Source organism: Pan troglodytes, chromosome 1 (genome assembly GCF_028858775.2).
Source record: "Pan troglodytes isolate AG18354 chromosome 1, NHGRI_mPanTro3-v2.0_pri, whole genome shotgun sequence".
Taxonomy (NCBI): domain Eukaryota; kingdom Metazoa; phylum Chordata; class Mammalia; order Primates; family Hominidae; genus Pan; species Pan troglodytes.
This window is the reverse complement of record NC_072398.2, coordinates 188,106,025-188,124,364: the sequence shown is the minus strand read 5'-3', so window position 1 is coordinate 188,124,364 and position 18,340 is coordinate 188,106,025. Positions and strand designations below refer to the sequence as shown.

General features: G+C 46.2%; 1 protein-coding gene across 4 annotated transcripts; it reads left to right on the top strand.

Annotated features, from left to right (window-relative positions):
• Nucleotides 1-291: 291 nt before the first annotated feature.
• ZNF691 (zinc finger protein 691) lies at nucleotides 292-6,214 on the top strand. Of its 4 annotated transcripts, XM_063781819.1 has the most exons (4): nucleotides 305-391; nucleotides 3,028-3,150; nucleotides 3,302-3,479; nucleotides 4,687-6,214. In XM_063781819.1, the coding sequence occupies exons 3-4, from the start codon at nucleotides 3,396-3,398 to the stop codon at nucleotides 5,548-5,550; spliced, it is 948 nt and encodes a 315-aa protein (XP_063637889.1). In that variant the 5' UTR covers nucleotides 305-391; nucleotides 3,028-3,150; nucleotides 3,302-3,395; the 3' UTR covers nucleotides 5,551-6,214. The 4 variants fall into 4 exon arrangements, with proteins under 4 accessions (XP_016816029.2, XP_063637889.1, XP_016816024.2 ...); XM_016960535.4 differs by lacking the exon at nucleotides 3,302-3,479; XM_016960540.3 differs by lacking the exons at nucleotides 3,028-3,150; nucleotides 3,302-3,479 and having other exon boundaries at nucleotides 292-391.
• The last annotated feature ends 12,126 nt before the right edge of the window (nucleotides 6,215-18,340 follow it).

The window sequence follows — 18,340 nt, the reverse complement described above, 5'->3', positions numbered from 1 at the left end:
GTTGTGTAGGTTGGCTATACAGATTCTACAACTTCCCAGACGAGTGGCCCTGAGACTTGGGGCTGAACGCACGAGCACGGAAAGAAATCCCACCATAGGGCGGAATCCAGTCTCTTCAGCTCCATCCTAAACTTCGCAAGTTTTCTCTGAGTCTAGGCGCTTCCTTAGGACTACAACTCCCAGCATGCCACGCCAGAGGTCAAAGCTTATTGGCGGTCCCGCCAGGTCGCTTGCGTTGTGGCAGTCATTGTAGCCAATGGAAATAAAGAATTATCCTAAGAAACCAATCCTGGAGTGGTAGGGCGGATCCTTCCTGGGTTCCGGCTCCGGCTCCAGCTCCTTCCCTCGCCTACAGAGGCGGCGCTGTCCCTGACCGAGCGGCGGGAGCGAGGTGGGTCCGGGTTGGGCCCGAGGTCGCGGGGGGAGGCGGACACGACTTCGCGGGAAACTCTGTACACGGCCACTTCCCTCTCACCGAGGATCTGGATGCTGCTGCTTTGCTCCCTGGACCGAGTGGGAAGCCAAGGGGCCTTGTGGTCCCTCCGCCGCGACCCTCGGCCCTGGCCCCCGGCCCACGCAGCCAGGTGGCTGTCCCCACCCCATTCCCCGGCCCTTCTGTTGGGTTTGAGTATACAGCCTTCCTGCCGCTGACCATACGTTTAGGATCAGCCCCTCCTCCTCTCCCACCTCTCCGGCCCCAAGCCCGCCGGCAATCTCTGAAACCAGCTCTTGTACCCTTGGACCTCCGCCATTGGCTTCTCCCCGCCCCGCAACACACAACTCAGCTCTTGGGCCCTGGCCTGTGACACTTCTGGCAGCCTTTTCTTCCTCTTCCCTGACCGTCTCCTGCGACCCTCTGACTTCCTTGGTCCTCCTGTATCTCTGACCCGTTATCTAGCTTCCCTGTACAATTACCCTGTTAGCACCTTGCTCTTGGTCTTTCATAGCTCCTCTCTCCTCTTCCTCCCTGCAGCCCTTGACTTGGCCCCAAAGACCTGTAACTTCGGACCTCCATACCGCACTATGGCTTGACCCCTTCCCTTTAACCTAGGCGCTTCACCTTCATCATCTGTGATCACTAGCCCCATCTTCTTGGCTCTTAACTTCTTAGACCTGGCCCCTCCTCCACTTCTCAGCCCCTTCCACTGTTGCTTCTCTCTGTGCAGCAGAGCCACCAGGAAGACAAAGCCCAATAGATCCCTTTTCCCCCCAGATCTCTGCAGTGTGATATGAAAGTGCCTCTGTACTTCACCTGCACTGTCTTCTCAGTAGGTAGTTGCCTCTTTATCTCTGCAAGTCCCAGTCTTACCCATCCTGCAAATCTTAGGTCAAATACCTACTCCTCCTTGAAACTGCTCAGCCCTGATTTCATCAGGGAGATACATCTGTATCATGTGAACTTCAGTGGTACTGTTTTTATTTCCTTCCTTCCCGTCTTCTCTCCTTTTTTCCTTCAGTAATAGTATAATGGTTAAAAGCACTGACTTTGAAGTGATGGGCATAGGCCCCAGTTCTGCCACTTACTTGCTGTGTGCCCTTGGGCAAGATACTTAATTTCTCTGAGCCTCAGCTTTCTCATCTCTAAAATAAGGATGATGTGAAGTGAAATTAGATGATTCATATATGGTCCTTAGTCCACAGCTTAGCACTTGATACGAGCTTTAAAAAAATGTTAATAATGTGCCAGGGCTGTGTTAGACACTGAGGAGTGGGTACAAAGGTGACTAAGGCACAGTTCCTGCCCCTGTCCCCTGAACTTAACCTTCTGCATTGTATGACAATTTCTGGAGTTCACGGTCTGTTTCAGTACACTGTATCACAAACTGAGTGGTAATCATAATCCTAAATCCTTTTGCTCTTACATTGACCTAGCATCCAGCCCCGGGTAGAGCTGGAACTTGGTAAATTATAGGTTCTCAGAATAGCAGTTTTGGAAGTGAGTGGAGGCTGAATAGCTCATTGCATAGAGATACTGTAGCTGTAGGTCAGATGGGAGCAGGGCAGGGGGTGGGGGATGGGATGGTGGCGTGAATTAAGATCACATCCTGTCACTTATACATTCAAAAGACATTTGAGCACCCAGCTTTATGCTGCAGAAGGAGATTACTAACATGACCCAGTCCCTTTCCTCAAGTTGCTTATAAATTACTAATAGAAACAGACATGTTCTACTAGTAGTTGCAAACCACTATAAGCCAAGCACAAGATTCTGTGACTGCATAAAGGAGAAAGTAGGCAGGAACCAGGAGATTGCTGAGGAAAAGTGGGTGAGACAGTTCATGGTTACTTGTGTCCCATGAAGACAGAGCAGGTGTTTTATTCAACTCATTCAACAAATACTTATGAAGGATCTACTGTATATGGCTGCCACTACTCTAGGAGTTTTGGTTACATTGGTAAATAAAATAAAAAAAAATGAAAAAACAACAAAGACACCAGCTCTTATAGAACTTATGTTTTAGGGAAGCAGACAATAAATAATAGACATAAAGAGAATGTCAGAAGGTAAGATGTGCTATGGGGCAGGAGGACTGGGAGTGTGGGAGTGATTTTAATTTTTTAAAGGATGGTCAGGAAACAGTGTCTAAGTATCAAGGAATAGTTTCTCATGTTTACTTGCATTTTTGGAAGTAAAGCAAACCAATTATTTTTCATATTCTTATCTAAATTCTTCAAGGAACACTAACAGGGATTGGCAAACCACAGCTCACCTCCTGTTGCTTTAAATAAAGTTTTATTAGAGCACAGCCACACATTCCTTTATGTCTTGTCTATGGCTGCTTTCATGATTCATGATACAGTGGCAGAATTGAATAGTTACAGCAGATATCCCATGGCCATAAATATTTACTAAATATTATGTGGCCCTTTACAGAAAAAGCTTGTGAACCTCTGGTTCTTAAAGAGTTGAGGTTTTGTCTGTATTTCACATTTTAGAAGGTTATATACAGTTTTATGCTATTTTTAAGTTAAAAGTTTTTTCTTAATGAGATCATTTAAAAGATCTTTTTCTTGTATTCTTCACAGGGCCTGGACGTAGTGTCTTCAACAGTTGTAACAGCAGCTGCCATTTGCTGAATGACAGCATGTGTCACACACTCTGCTGAGTATTACAGGCATTTTTTTCTAATACAAAGTCTTGTAGTGTGGGTAGGTATCACAATTTTAGTGATGAGGGAGTTTAGGCTCAGAGTGGTTGAATAATTTGCAGAGAGTGATAAAGATAATATGTGTCACAGTTGTAATCCAACCCTAAATGTAGTCAGTACCCCTTTCTTTATTCTGTGTTTCTTTTTTCCAGAAATACTTGCAGACTTGAAGGAATTATCAGTCTTTCATTTTCTATCATCAGTGTCCTATGATAGTTTGTGCTTCCCTCCCTCATCCCTTTGTTCATGTCACTCTGTTCACCAACCCACTCTGCTAAAATGTCGTTATTTCTTCAAGGCCCGGAGGAAATGCTACCACTCTCATCAGAGGTACTTTTCCCCCCAACTCTTTCCCTGTCCTTGGCTGTAGGAACCCAAAGGAGTCTGTGCAGCTTAGCACACATTAGTGTTGTTTGCACAAATCAGGACCTGTACTGGGCACTCTTATGTGTTTAGTTTTGGGGTGGGGTGTGGGGAGTGTGGTTTGTGTGTCTGTGTCTGTGTTTATCTTTGTGTGTACTTGGTATGTGAGTGTGTGTCTGTGTGTGGTGTATGGGTATATGTGTATAGACATGTATGTAGCTATATACGTGTGTGGCTGTAGTATGTGGCTATATGTGGTATGAGTGTGTATGTAGTATGTATGTGTGTGGTGTGACAATGTATGGCTGTGTGTGGTGTGTAGGTGTATAGCTGTTGTGTGTGGTATGAGAATGTGACCGAGTATGTCAGGTATGTGAGTATGACCGTGTTACGTGAGAATATGGCTTTGTGTATGGTGTGAGTTTGTCTCTGTGATTCTGCTTGCTTGTGTGCATGCATGCGTGTGTGGGCGGGGGGTGTGGGTGGGGCTTTGTATGGTGTTTGAGAATGTAGTGGAGGGCACTGACTGATCAGAAGAAACACAGCCCAAGCCCCACAGTAGGTCCTGGAGGTCCCAGGTATTAACCCAGATGTTTACTTGCTAGATTCTGGTGTGGGCTGGAGAGGGGTAGAGTGGCAGAAATCTCAAGAAAAGCCAAAGCTGGGCCTTGTCACCTAGGAAAGCCTCAAGATTTAGAGGTTTTGTTTTGTTCATTTTGAAAGCAGGCATATAGGTAGATACTTGTAAGGAAGGTTTTTCAAAAAGGATTAAACATAAAAAGACTTACAGTTAACTTACAGTTAGGCAGAAAAATTGAACTTATCCCAAAATGAAAGCTCTTTTACTTGCCCATGAATTATAGTCTGGATTGTCATTGCTTAGTGGTTTCAAGAAGAGTGACATTATTCAAATGGCACACATATCATCTGGTGGTGGTGGACAAAGCCGGTGCCTTCTTTTTGCTCTGGTGGGTAGCTTTAAATATCTCTGAAAGTTTGTCACTTAAAAGGTAGCAAGTAAAGGTATTCTATCCAAGTATTCCAGTTGATTGAGGTTATTTCTAATGGATGGTCCCATGGGGAAGGTGTATACCCTTCAAATTGAACAAAAGATTCCCTGTGATCTGGCCCAACCCAAAGAATAAAGGTGTTGGCCATTTGTGTTCATTCTCAGGGTTCAGAGATGGGCAGTGAGAAGGAGCAGAGTCCAGAACCACACCTGCCTGAGGAAGGGGAAGGGGGTAAGCCTTGGAGAGTGGATGACTCAGAGGGTTCTTGGATCCCACCTGGGGAGAAGGAGCATGGGCAAGAGAGCCTGTCGGATGAACTGCAAGAAACTCATCCAAAAAAGCCATGGCAGAAAGTCACTGTCCCGGCTCGAGAGCTAGGGGACCCCATTGCTCATCCAAGGCATGAGGCAGATGAGAAGCCCTTTATATGTGCCCAGTGTGGCAAAACCTTCAATAATACCTCCAACCTGAGAACACACCAGCGGATCCACACTGGTGAGAAGCCTTACAAGTGTTCTGAATGTGGCAAGAGCTTCTCGAGAAGCTCCAACCGCATCCGGCACGAGCGGATCCACCTGGAAGAGAAACACTACAAATGCCCCAAGTGTCAGGAGAGCTTTCGGCGGCGCTCAGACCTCACCACGCACCAGCAAGATCACCTAGGCAAGCGGCCATACCGCTGTGACATCTGTGGCAAGAGCTTCAGCCAGAGTGCCACGCTAGCTGTGCATCACCGGACCCACCTGGAGCCAGCACCCTACATCTGCTGTGAGTGTGGGAAGAGCTTCAGCAACAGCTCCAGCTTTGGCGTGCATCACCGCACCCACACAGGTGAGAGACCTTATGAGTGCACTGAGTGTGGGCGGACCTTCAGCGATATCTCCAACTTTGGAGCACACCAGCGGACCCACAGAGGGGAGAAGCCCTACCAGTGCACTGTGTGTGGGAAACACTTCTCCCGGAGCTCGAATCTCATCCGCCACCAGAAAACTCACTTGGGCGAACAGGCTGGGAAAGATTCCAGCTGAAGGAGAGCCCCATTGTGAGTGAGGGAGAGAGAGTGAGAGACCCTAACCTATTGGAGGAAGATCTTCAGCATCTTTTGCTGCTACCTTGACCTCAAGCCCTTCATCCCACTTTGGAGAATGGTTTTGTATAGCCTCTGAAGTCAGGATCTCAGGAAGTCCTGAGGAGGGACTCTGGAGTAAAAACCCTTGCCTCTTTCCAGGCCAATTTCTCGTGTTGGAAAGTCAGAAGACCCAGTCTTGGCTTTACTTTCTTGGGGTGAAAGAGAAATAGGGTAGGCTCAGAACATGCTCATGTTATTAAGGCAGCAGTCCCCCTGGCCTTTGAGGAAGTACCTATGAGATGGGTGTCACTGTCTGAAGGTTCTCCAAATTGTCTGTGAACTGCTTAGGTAGGAGTGCACTGCAGTGTCCTGCTAGTTCCCACCTGTTGTGCCCCAACTTTGCTTCTAGATCTCTGGGGTGGGAGGAATGACCTTCTCAATGGAAGGGGCCTCCTTGGTCTGGAGAAGAGATCTGAGGTCCCACCTTAGAAATGAAAGGGAAACCCTCAGGGAGCCATGACCCAGGGACCTTCACACTCCCCCATGTTTGTTACTTGTTATCCCTCCCCCAACCTGCCTCTGTTTTCCCCAGAGTGATTAGCAGTAAAACCCTTCAATGAAAAGGACCCGTGTACTTATTTGGGGAAGTGGGGAGCTGGGGAGATTGTCCCACTGAACCCACTCTGGAAGGGATTTGAATTCTAAGAAAGACAGATGGGTAGATGCTCTGAAAAGCAAAGGAAAGCAGACTGAGTTTCTGGGGCCTTTGAGGAGAAGGGGGAAAGGAAAGGAACGAACATTAATTGAGCATCCACTACATGCGATTAATTCTGTCAGTCACATTTACATTCATTATCTCATGTAGTTCTCACAGCAACTCTCAAAGGAATAAGAAGAGGACATGAAAGTGAGGGAAGATAAAGTCACTTGCTGTGAAGTCATACAGCAAGTATGTTGTGGAGCAGAGTTCAAACTTGGGCCTCCCTGACTGCCAGCTGTTGCTCTTTTCACTACATTTACCTTTTGGCTTCTGAAGGAGGAGCCACTTAGGAGACTTGCCTGGAGTTAGGAGCCAGTGTGGCCTCTTAATATGGCCTTGGGCCATTTGCTCTATGGCGAGTCAGTGCCAAGCATGAGAACGTTTTCAACTTTATTTTATTTTGAGGTCAACTTTATTTTATTTTGAGACAGGATCTTGCTCTGTCGCCCAGGCTGGAGTGCAGTGGTGTGATCACAGCTCACTGCAGCCTTGGTCTCCTGGGCTCAAGTAATCCTCCCACCTCAGTGTATGGAGTAGCTGGGACTGCAGGTGCACACCACCACACCTGGCCTCAATGTTATTGATTGAGCACTTACTCTGTGCCTAGGAAAAACGGCAGTGACGGGGAGTACGGGGTGAAGGGTGGGATAAGGTGAGAGAAATCTTAAAACCCATAATGAGAGTCTTTGCTTTTAGTAGCAATAGTTTAGTCCTCAAGGCTGGAACAGCTTAGCAGGGATTATGTCTGGTTTCCTGTCCTCCTGGTTTAGGCCTGGCTCCACATGGCAGATTTCAGTGTTTTCTACATGGAAGTTTAGTGTTCACCCAGTTTTCCTCTAACAAATACAAAAGAACCCTTCCTCTAACAAATACAAAAGACCCCTATCTACCTCTCTTGTGAATCTGGGGCCCTACTCTTCCAGAGTGAGGGGCCCTCTTCATTTGTAGCCAGTTGGCAGAGTGTGATTCTGGCACCGGGCTTGGAACTGATATCACCCATAACCTTACCTAACATGGGGACCCTGCTGTTCACCAGTAAGAGATGTGCCAGGAACTTTACACTCATTATTGAATTCTCACAGCAACTAAGAGTGACCTGCATTTGCCGTATGTAGAAATAGGCTGATAAAGAAAGGGACTTGCCCAAGGTTACAGAGCAAGTAAATGCAGAGTGTAGGACCTGAACTACTGCCCAAATTCAAGTCCTGTATTTTGTCCAACTATAAAAGACTTCCCAAATGATTCATTTATATTTATAGGGTACTTTACTGTTTACCAAGCACTTTTATTTCATACACATTTTCTGATTCCTTGAAAATCTCCACACAATATATTTTAAACATATAGTCATCCAAACTTGTGTGTGTGAGTTGGCACACACCCTAATAATAAAAATCACCATCTTTTAAATACCTACTAAGTGCCAATTATTGTACAACTCTTATCTCTAGTCTTCATACTATCTTGTAAGGTAGTAATGTCCCCATGTTCAAGGCAAGAAAATTCTGTGAGATTAAATAACCAGACCTATTGGCAGAGTGGGGACTTAATTCAGGTATGTCTGATCCCAAGGTCAAGCTCTTCATTATACCCACTATCAAGCTAGGTCTACAGATCCCCTCTCAGTCTGGGAAGCTTGGTCTGACTCCTTCCTGACTTGGAGACTTTGTGACAACCACTGTGATTTTTTTTTTTTTTTTTTGAGACAGAGTTTCATTCTTGTTGCCCAGGATAGAGTGCAACGGCGGGATCTCGGCTCACTGCAACCTCCACCTCCCAGGTTCAAACGATTCTCCTGCCTCAGCCTCCCGAGTAGCTGGGATTACAGGCATGTGCCACCATGCTCGGCTAATTTTGTATTTTTAGTAGAGACGGGGTTTCTCTATGTTGGACAGGCTGGTCTCAAACTCCCGACCTCAGGTGATCCACCCGTCTCAGCCTTCCAAAGTGCTGGGATTACAGGCGTGAGCCACTGTGCCCAGCCCCGCTGTGACTTTTATAATTATGAGTGTCTGCTGCCAGTTGGGCCTACGACCAATGTACCAGGCCCCTGCTTTGATCTTGGAACAAAGCTCCCCAGCCAATCTCACTTGTCTCTCTCTCTTTTTTTTTTTTTTTTTTTTTTTTTTGTGAGATGGAGTCTCTTGCCCAGGCTGGAGTGCAGTGGCGCGATCTTGGCTCACTGCAACCTCTGCCTCCCAGGTTCAAGCAGTTCTCCTACCTCAGCCTCCCGAGTAGCTGGGATTACAGGCATGTGCCACAACGCCCGGCTAATTTTTGTATTTTTACTAGAGATAGGGTTTTGCCATGTTGGCCAGGCTGGTCCTGACCTCAGGTGATCCGCTTGCCTCAGCCTCCCAAAGTGCTGGGATTACAGATGTGAGCCACTGTGCCCGGCTCACTTGCCCTTTTTTGACCCTAACTTATATGCTAAGATTTTTTGTTTTAGTCAGTGCTTTTGAGTCCTGACTAGTCCGTTTATTCACTGTCTAACTTCCTTTTAAACTTTATTTTATCCTTCATTCCCCTTATTTTTTCCCTTTCTCCCTCACTCCATCTACTCTTTCTTCTCTTCCTCTCCCTCTTTTCCTCTTTCCCTCTTAGTAACTTGTAATACTGACATTGAAGACAATGTGGCCCCTGATTTCTAGTGTAGGAGATTGCCACACAAATCCAGAGTTGCAATGCAGGATGGTAGGTATCATTACAGTTGTACCCAGGATGCTGTAGAAGCCGGGGGAGTGCCTTAACCTGGCCTGTACTGGACAGTGGGGCCCAGAAGTGAGTAAGACATAGTCCTTCCTGGCTGGGTGCGGTGGCTCACTCCTGTAATCCCAGAACTTTGGGAGGCTGAGGCGAGCGGATCACAAGGTCAGGAGATTGAGACCATCCTGGCTGATACGGTGAAACCCCGTCTCTACTAAAAATATAAAAAATTAGCCGGGCGTGGTGGTGGGCGCCTGTAGTCCTAGCTACTCGGGAGGCTGAGGCAGGAGAATGGCATGAACCCAGGAGGCAGAGCTTGCAGTGAGCCAAGATCACGCCACTGCACTCCAGCCTGGGCGACAGAGCAAGACTCCATCACAAAAAAAAAAAAAAAAGACATAGTCCTTCCTGCAAGGAACGCAGAGGAAGTGAAACTACTCTGAACAAGGTGCTGGGGGAACACAGGTGGGAATGGTTAACTTCACAGGAGAGGGGAATCTGAAAGGATGATTGAATTTGGTCTGAATGAATAGGTGTTTATAGCAGAGAAAAGAGAGGAAAGGGAAAGTTTATTTCAGACAGAAGGGAAGGCTTAGTGTTTTAGGAAAAAATAAAATGTTTGATAGTGTGCCCTGTGTGAGGAGGAGAGGAAGCCCTTGTGTTGGATGCCAGGGTAAGAAATTTTGGATTGTGGACAATAAGGAATATTAAAGCTGGGGAATGACATGATAACATTCACTCTTTATTTAGGAAAAGCACTTGGGCTAGTGTGGAGGATGAACTAAAGGGGGATGAGTGATTTGGAAACATGCTGTGTGTGTAAACCAGGTGCCAATTAGGACCCTCCTGATCCACAGAGAGTTCTGTATGATTGCCTCAGAGCATTGCCAATTCCACAAGATGGGAAAGTTCAAACCTTCCACACAATTTCTGCAGATTCCTTGGGTTTATGACCTCATAATCTCTTGCCTGAGATTCCTGTGATCTGTACAAACCTTTTCTATTTTGTCCCCATTAGTCCTGTCACAGAACTCAGCTCTTTTGATAATCTTCCTAGAGATTGAGAATCTTAGTGAGGAGTTACATTAAGGCATGTGAGTAGCTTCCAATTCTGTCATCTCTGCTTGCCTCCCCACCCTCTCTCTGGATTGCCACAATAAGACTAGGGTGCATCATTGTTTTTTGTTTGTTTTTCTGAGATAAGATCTCCCTCTTGCCCAGGCTGGAGTGCAGTAGTGTGATCACAGCTCACTGCAGCCTCCACCTCCTGAGCTCAAGCAATCCTCCTACCTCAGCCACCCCAGTAGCTGGGACCACAGATGTGTGCCACCGCACGTGGCTAATTATTTATTTTTGTTAGAGATGGTCTCACTGTCAGGCCTCTGAGCCCAAGCTAAGCCATCATAACCCCTGTGACCTGCACGTATACATCCAGATGGCCTGGAGCAACTGAAGAACCACAAAAGACGTGAAACAGCCAGTTCCTGCCTTAACTGATGACATTCCACCATTGTGATTTGTTCCTGCCCCACCCTAACTAATGAATCAACCTTGTGACAGTCCTCCCCTGGACAAAGAGTCTCAGGAGCTCCCCACCGAGCACCTTGTGACCCCCTCCCCTGCCCTCAAGAGATAACCACCTTTAACTAATTTTCCACTACCTACCCAAATCCTATAAAACTGCCCCACCCCTATCTCCCTTTGCTGACTCTGTTTTTGGACTCAGCCCACTTGCACCCAAGTGAAAATAAACAGCCTTGTTGCTCACACAAAGCCTGGTTAGGTGGTCTCTTCACATGGATGTGCGTAACGTTTGATGCCAAAGAACCCAGGACAGGGGGACTCCTTTGGGAGATTGGCCCCCTGTCCTCACCCTCACTTCATGAAGAGATCCACCTATGACCTCGGGTCCTCAGACCAGCCTGAGGAACATCTCACCAATTTCAACTCAGGTAAGCGGTCTCTTCGCTCTCTTCTCCAGCCTCTCTTGCTACCCTTCAATCTCCCTATCTTTCCAATTTCAGTTCTCTTTCCTCTCTAGTAGAGACAAAGGAACACATTTTATCCGTGAACTCAAAAACTCTGACATCGATCATGGATTTGAAAAGACAGTCTTCCCTTGGTGTCTGATCATAGCAGGAACGCCTGCCTTGATCATTCACCCACATTCCATTGGTGTCTGATCTCCACGGGGACGCCTGCCTTGATCATTCACCCACATTCCACTGGTGTCTGATCTCCACGGGGATGCCTGCCTTGATCATTCACCCACACTCCCTTGGTGGCAGGTCAATTGCAGGGATGCCTGCTTTGCCTGTTCACTCACATTACAGCCCAGGACTCAGTCAAGGATGCCTACTGGAAGCCTGGTAGGTGCCCACCTCCATTTCTCCGTGTCTCTACCTTCCTCTTTAAACTTACCTTCTCCATTATGGGCAACTTTCCACCATCCATTCCTCCCTCTTCCCCCTTAGCCTGTGTTCCTAAAAACCTAAAACCCCTTCAACTAACACCTGACCTAAAACCTAAACATCTTATTTTCTTCTGTAATACTGCTTGATCCCAATACAAACTTGACAATAGTTCCAAGTGGCCAGAGAATGGCACTTCTGATTTGTCTATCCTACAAGACCTAGATAATTTTTGTCAAAAATTGTGCAAATGGTCTGAGATGCCTTACGTCCAGGCCTTTTTTACACTTTGCTCTCTCCCTAGTCTCTGCTCCCAATGCAACTTGTCCCAGATTTTCCTTCTTTCTCTCCCGTTTGCTCCTTCAGTCTCCATCCCAAGTTCAGAGTCCTCCAAATCCTCCTTTTCCACTGACCCCTCTGACCTCTCTCCTCTTCCCCTGGCTGCTCCTTGCCAGGCTGAATTGGGTCCCAATTCTTCCGCAGTCTCTGCTCCCCAACCCTATAACCCTTCTATTACACCCCTCCTCACACCTGGTCTGGCTTACAGTTTCGTTCCGCGACTACCTCTCCTCCACCTGCCCAACAATTTCCTCTTAGAGAGGTGGCTGGAGCTGAAGGCATAGTCAGGGTACATGTGCCTTTTACCCTATTGGACCTCTCCCAGATCAGTCAGCATTTAGGCTCTTTCTCATCAGACCCCACTAAATATATACAGGAATTCCAATATTTAACTCAGTCCTACAATTTAACCTGGAGTGACTTAAATGTCATCCTGACTTCTACCCTCTCCCCAGATGAGCGAGAGTTTATACCCTAGCCCAATCTCACGCTGATGGCTGCCAGCGTCCTGAGCCACGCCTCCAAGAAGACACCAGGGCAGTTCCCCAGGAGGATCCCCAATGGGGATACCAAACAGGCTCCCAAGATACAGCTAGGCAAGATTACATGGTCTCTTGCCTAGTTAAGGGGCTTAAAAAGGCAGCATACAAAGTTGTTAATTATGACAAACCTAAAGAAGCCACCCAAGGTAAGGACGAAAACCCAGCTCAGTTCATGGCCCGCTTGGTGGCTACCCTCAGACGCTTTACAGCCCTGGACCCAGGAGGGCCAGAAGGCTGTCTTATTCTTAATATGCATTTTATTATCCAGTCTGCTCCCGACATTAGGAAAAAATTCCAAAAACTAGATTCCAGCCCTCAAACCCCACAACAAGACTTAATTAACCTCGCCTTCAAGGTGTTTAACAATAGAGAAGAGACAGCCAAGTGACAATGTATTTCAGAGCTGCAACTGCTTGCCTTTGCTGTAAGACAAACCCCAGCCATGCCTACTGCACACAAAAACCTCAGAACAACAAAACTGCAGCCTCCAGGCACTCCTTCAAAACTTCCTTATGGACCTTGCTTCAAACGCCAAAAGCCTGGCCACTGGGCCTCGGAAGGCCTGCAGCCCAGGATTCCTCCTAAGGCTTGTCCTGTCTGTGCAGGACCCCACTGGAAGTCTGACTGTCCAACTCAGATTAAAGCTGCTCCTAGACCTGCTGGAACAAAAACCCAGGGCTCTCTGGCTGACTCCTTCTCAGATCTCCTGGGCTTAACAGCTGAAGACTGACACTGCCTGATCATCTCGGAAGCCCCTTGGACCATCACGGACACCGAGCTTTGGGTAACTCTTAAACAGTGGAGGAAGACAGGAATGTCAGGCCTCTGAGCCCAAGCTAAGCCATCATAACCCCTGTGACCTGCACGTATACATCCAGATGGCCTGGAGCAACTGAAAAATCACAAAAGAAGTGAAACAACCAGTTCCTGCCTTAACTGATAACATTCCACTATTGTGATTTGTTCCTGCCCCACCCTAACTAATGAATCAACCTTGTGACAGTCCTCCCCTGGACGATGAGTCTCAGGAGCTCCCCGCCAAGCACCTTGTGACCCCCGCTCCTGCCTGCAAGAGATAACCACCTTTAACTGTAATTTTCCACTACCTACCCAAATCCTATAAAACTGCCCCACCCCATCTCCCTTTGCTGACTGTCTTTTCGGACACAGTCCACTTGCATCCAAGTGAATAAACAGCCTCGTTGCTCACACAAAGCCTGTTTGGTGGTCTCTTCACATGGATGCATGTAACACTCACTATGGTGCCCAGGCTGGTGTTGAACTCCTGGGCTCAAGAGATCCTCCTGCCTCAGCCTTCCAAAGTGCTGGGATTACAGGCACAAGCCACTGTGCCCAGCCTGCATCTTACTATATACATGGTGTCTTACTATCACCATTGATCTTTTTTTTTCCACATTGCAATAATTACTCCAAAATTGCAGTGTGTCTTACAATTAATGTTTTGGATTAAATGAAATATCACATAAGAAAGAGATGATATGGCGATGTCAGCAAGATGGTACAATAGGAGGTAGGTGTCAGCCTCCATTTCCCCCACAGAGACACTGACTTAACAATATACAGACCAAAATACCTTTATTTTGGTAGAATTCTAAAAACCAATTAGGTTTTACTACCCCAGGCAAGCACAAAGCCAAAAAGAACCACACTGAAACAGGTAAGGAGCTGTTTCACTTTATCTGTGATTGTCTCTTCCTCAAACCAGCATAGCTCAGCTTGGGTCACAGGTTCTTCCTTGGGGGAAAGAGAAGAGCAGAACATACATCTAATGTTCTGGCCTTTTAGAAGGCTGCCCACGGACTGGTTTATTCTCTTGCCTAACTTGATGTACTAATGGAACTGGAATACTCTGGATGCCTGGGGGCCACTGAAAGCAAGGGAGAACGGGGTTGGGAAGTACATCTTGCTGCAACACTGGAGGGCCTGTAGTGCCAGAGACAGAGGTCAGCACACTCAGCACAACTGAGAGAAGGCTCCCAATTTGTGGCTTCTCTCTTGGGAAGGAAGGAGAAGAGCAGAACATGTGTTAGTATTCTGCCTTTTGGGAGAACTGCCTAAGGGACTGGTATCTGTCACCTAATTTGGGGCGCTAATGGGGAGCCAACATAATTTGAATGCCTGGGGGCCACTGAGCACAAAGGAGAGCAGGGAGACTTGCTGCAGTACTACCAGAGAACCTGCAGTACCTCAGACAGACACTAGAAAGAACAGAAAATTATGCACTTCTGAAAGTAACAACAAACTGGCAAAGGTCTGTAATTGGGAAATTACAAGCATAAGCCCAGAGAAGTAACATCCCCTCTGAAAGGATTCGGAGGTTCCCAGAATCTATCTTGGCTGCTTATTGAAGCCAAGACCTTATTGAAGGTCTTTCTCTGTATGAAGCCAGTCTGTGAAAAATCAGAAAAACAATGTGTGAATGAAATGAGAATGTCAGTAGAGACAGAAACAAATAACCAAACAAATTCTGAAACTGAAGAATACAATAACTGAATTGAAAAATTCACTACAGGGGTTCAACAGCAGACTTAAGCAGAATGAAGAATCAGGTAACTTGAAGACAGATTGAACTTAGTGAGTCAGAGGAACAAAAAGAAAAAAAAGAATGAAGAAAAGTTAAAAAAATCCCAAGGGATTTATGCGACACCATCTAGTGGATCAATATACACATTATGGGAGTTCCAGAAGAAGAGGGAGAGAAAGGGATTGAGAATGTAATTGAAGAAATAATGGCCCAAACTTCCAAAATCTGAGAAATGAAATGGATATCCAATCCCAAGAAGCTCAAAGAACTCCAATTAATATGAACCAAAGAGGCCCACAATAAGGAGCACTCATTACACTCAAACTGTCAGCAGTTAAAGACAAAATCTTGAAGCTAGCAAGATAAAAGCAAGTCATCACATAAAAGGAAACTTTATAAAATTATCAGGGAGTTTCTCAGCAGAAACCTTATAGGCAAGAGGGAGTGTGATGATATAATTAAAGTGCTGAAAGAAAACATACACACACACACACACACACACACACACCCTGCCAAACAAGAACACTACATCCAGCAAAACTGTCCTTCAACAATGAAAGAGAGGCTGGGTATGGTTACTGATGCCTATAATCCTAGCACTTTGGGAGGCTAAGGCAGGAGGATTGCTTGAGGTCAGGAGTTTGAGAACAGCCTGGACAACATAGCGAGACCCTGTCTCTACACACACACACGCACACACACACACACACAAAGCTGGTGTGATGGCATGAGCCTGTACTCCTAGCTATTCAAGAGGTTGAGGTGGGAAGATCACTCAAGCCCAGGAATTTGAGGTTAGAGTGAGCTATGATCATGCTACTGCCTTCCAACCTGGGTGACGGCAAGACGATGCTAAAAAAAAAAGAAAGAAAAACTTACTAAGATAAGCAAAAGCTTAGGGAATTCATCCCCACAACACCTGCCTTACACGAAATGTTAGGGTGAGTCCTCAGGTTTAAACTAAAGGATGCTAGACAGCAACACAAACACATACAAAAGTATACGACTCACTAGTAAAGGTATATCTATAGATAAATACAAAATACTATAACACTGTAATGTTGGTATGTAAGTCCCTTAATAACTGGTATATAATTTAAGAGAGAAAAACATAAAAACTCAAACTGCATTGATGCATACAAAATATAAAAAGATGAAATTTGTGACATTGATAAAGTGGGGGAGAGGTAAAGGAGTAGAGTTTTTCTATGTAATTGAAATTGTTATTAGCTTAAAATAGATTGTTATAATTATAAGATGTGTATGTAAATCTCATGGTAGCCATGAAGAAAATATCCATAGAAGATGCACAGAAAACAATGAGAAAAGAATCAAAGCAAGTCAACACACACAAAAATCAGTGAAACACAAAGGAAGGGCACCAAGAGAAGAAAAGAGAGACAAAATAACTACGAGACAGACAGAAGTAATAATAAAGTGGCAATAATAAGTTCTTTCCTATCAGTAATTATTTTAAATGTAAGTGGATTAATCTCTACAATCAAAAGACATAGTGTAGCTGAATGAATAAAAATAATTCTGGTTTCTAGTTCCACGTGTAAGGAGCTTAGAAGTCACCCCTCTGTTTTAGCAATAAGTAAAAGCTGAACGAACTGAAAGATCAACAACTCTTCTTAGATCCATAAAATAAGTGAGGTCACAGGGCAAATCATTGCCCCCCAAATTGGAGAGACAGGTAGATACAGAGAATCACAACATACCAGAACAGAAACCTGTGTGGAAACCAGTGCCAGGGTAGGAAAACCTAAACTGTAGCTGATGAACTTCTGGAACATTTGGAGAGCTCACAAGGGACTGGTACTTGAAATTCTGTAGAGCTCCTTGTTTCATTTAGGACTTGTATTCCATTCCTTTTCTGAGAAGGGTCTTTCTCTTTCTTAGCAGTGAAAGGAACTAGTCTGGCCTTCCTGGTTTTCTGTTAAACTAAGCCCATTTCATTTTAGCTCCTTCTTGAATTCCAGCCAGCTGAGACTTTCCTCTGGAATAAGTCTCAGAGTTAAAAATGTCAGAGGACTGCAGTGTCCTGACACTAGCTAGAACCAGTGATGTGGCCATGTTCCTGGCACCTGAGACCACTCAGTACCCTACACCCCAGGGAAAAGACAGCCCAGCACATCAGGGAGATTGCCCCCAGGACATAGGGAGCCAAAGTTCACGCCCCTCAGAGTCTGAGAGCTGCCTGCCTAGGGCCACTATCACTGATAGCAACTCTGCCCCCTTTAGCAGAGGGGTCACACACTGCCTGGGGGCTCAAGGACTGAACTTCTTGGGGCTGCTGCTACCACTGCCACCATGGGTGCCTGTGTGCATGCCATCTTGGGGCCAACGACCGGCCCACCAAGGGCAACCATTTCTACCACCAGCACCTGTGCATGCTGTCCAGGGACCAGAGGACAATCCATTTAGGGTCACTGCTGCCACTACTGATACTTGCATGCACTGCCTGGGGATCTGAGGACTGGCCCACACAGAATCTATATCTACAGCAAAGCTTCACCACAGCCTTCACAAACAACTGTAGCCTAAGCCAATGAGGAACTTGGAGATACTGGTGACACTGATTACAGCTGTAGGAATCATACAGACACTACACTATAATGCTCACTCAGAACCAAAGCTAAACAACCCTACCCAATTGATACTATAGATACATCTACAGGAAAGTCTTCCCCTGTGAAAGCTACTTCATAAAATTGGAAGAAGTGACTATTATACTAGATGCATAGATATCAACATAGAGACACAAGAAACAAACAAAAAAGGCAAGGAAACATGACACCTCCAAAGGAACACAATAATTATTCAGTAATAGACCCAAAGAAAAGGAAGTCTACGAAATGCCTTAAAAGGGATTCAAGCCGGGCGCGGTGGCTCATGCCTGTAATCCCAGCACTTTGGGAGGCCGAGGCGGGCGGATCATGAGGTCAGGAGATCGAGACCATCCTGGCTAACACAGTGAAACCCCGTCTCTACTAAAAATACAAAAAATTAGCGGGGCGAGGTGGCAGGCGCCTGTAGTCCCAGCTACTCGGGAGGCTGAGGCAGGAGAATGGCGTGAACCCCGGGGGGCGGAGCCTTCAGTGAGCCGAGATCGCGCCACTGCACTCCAGCCTGGGCAACAGCGAGACTCCGTCTCAAAAAAAAAAAAAAAAAAAGGGATTCAAAATAATGATGTTAAGGAAATTCAGGAAGCCGGGCACAGTGGCTCATGCCTGTAATCCCAGTACTTTGGGAGGCCAAGGCGGGTGGATCACTTGAGGCCAAAAGTTCAAGACCTGCCTGGCCAACATGGCGAAACCTCATCTCTACTAAAAATACAAAAAAATTAGCTCAGCATGGTGGTGCATGCCTGTAATCCCAGCTACTTGGGAGGCTGAGGCGCAAGAATTGCTTGAACCCAGGAGGCAGAGGTAGCAGTGAGCTAA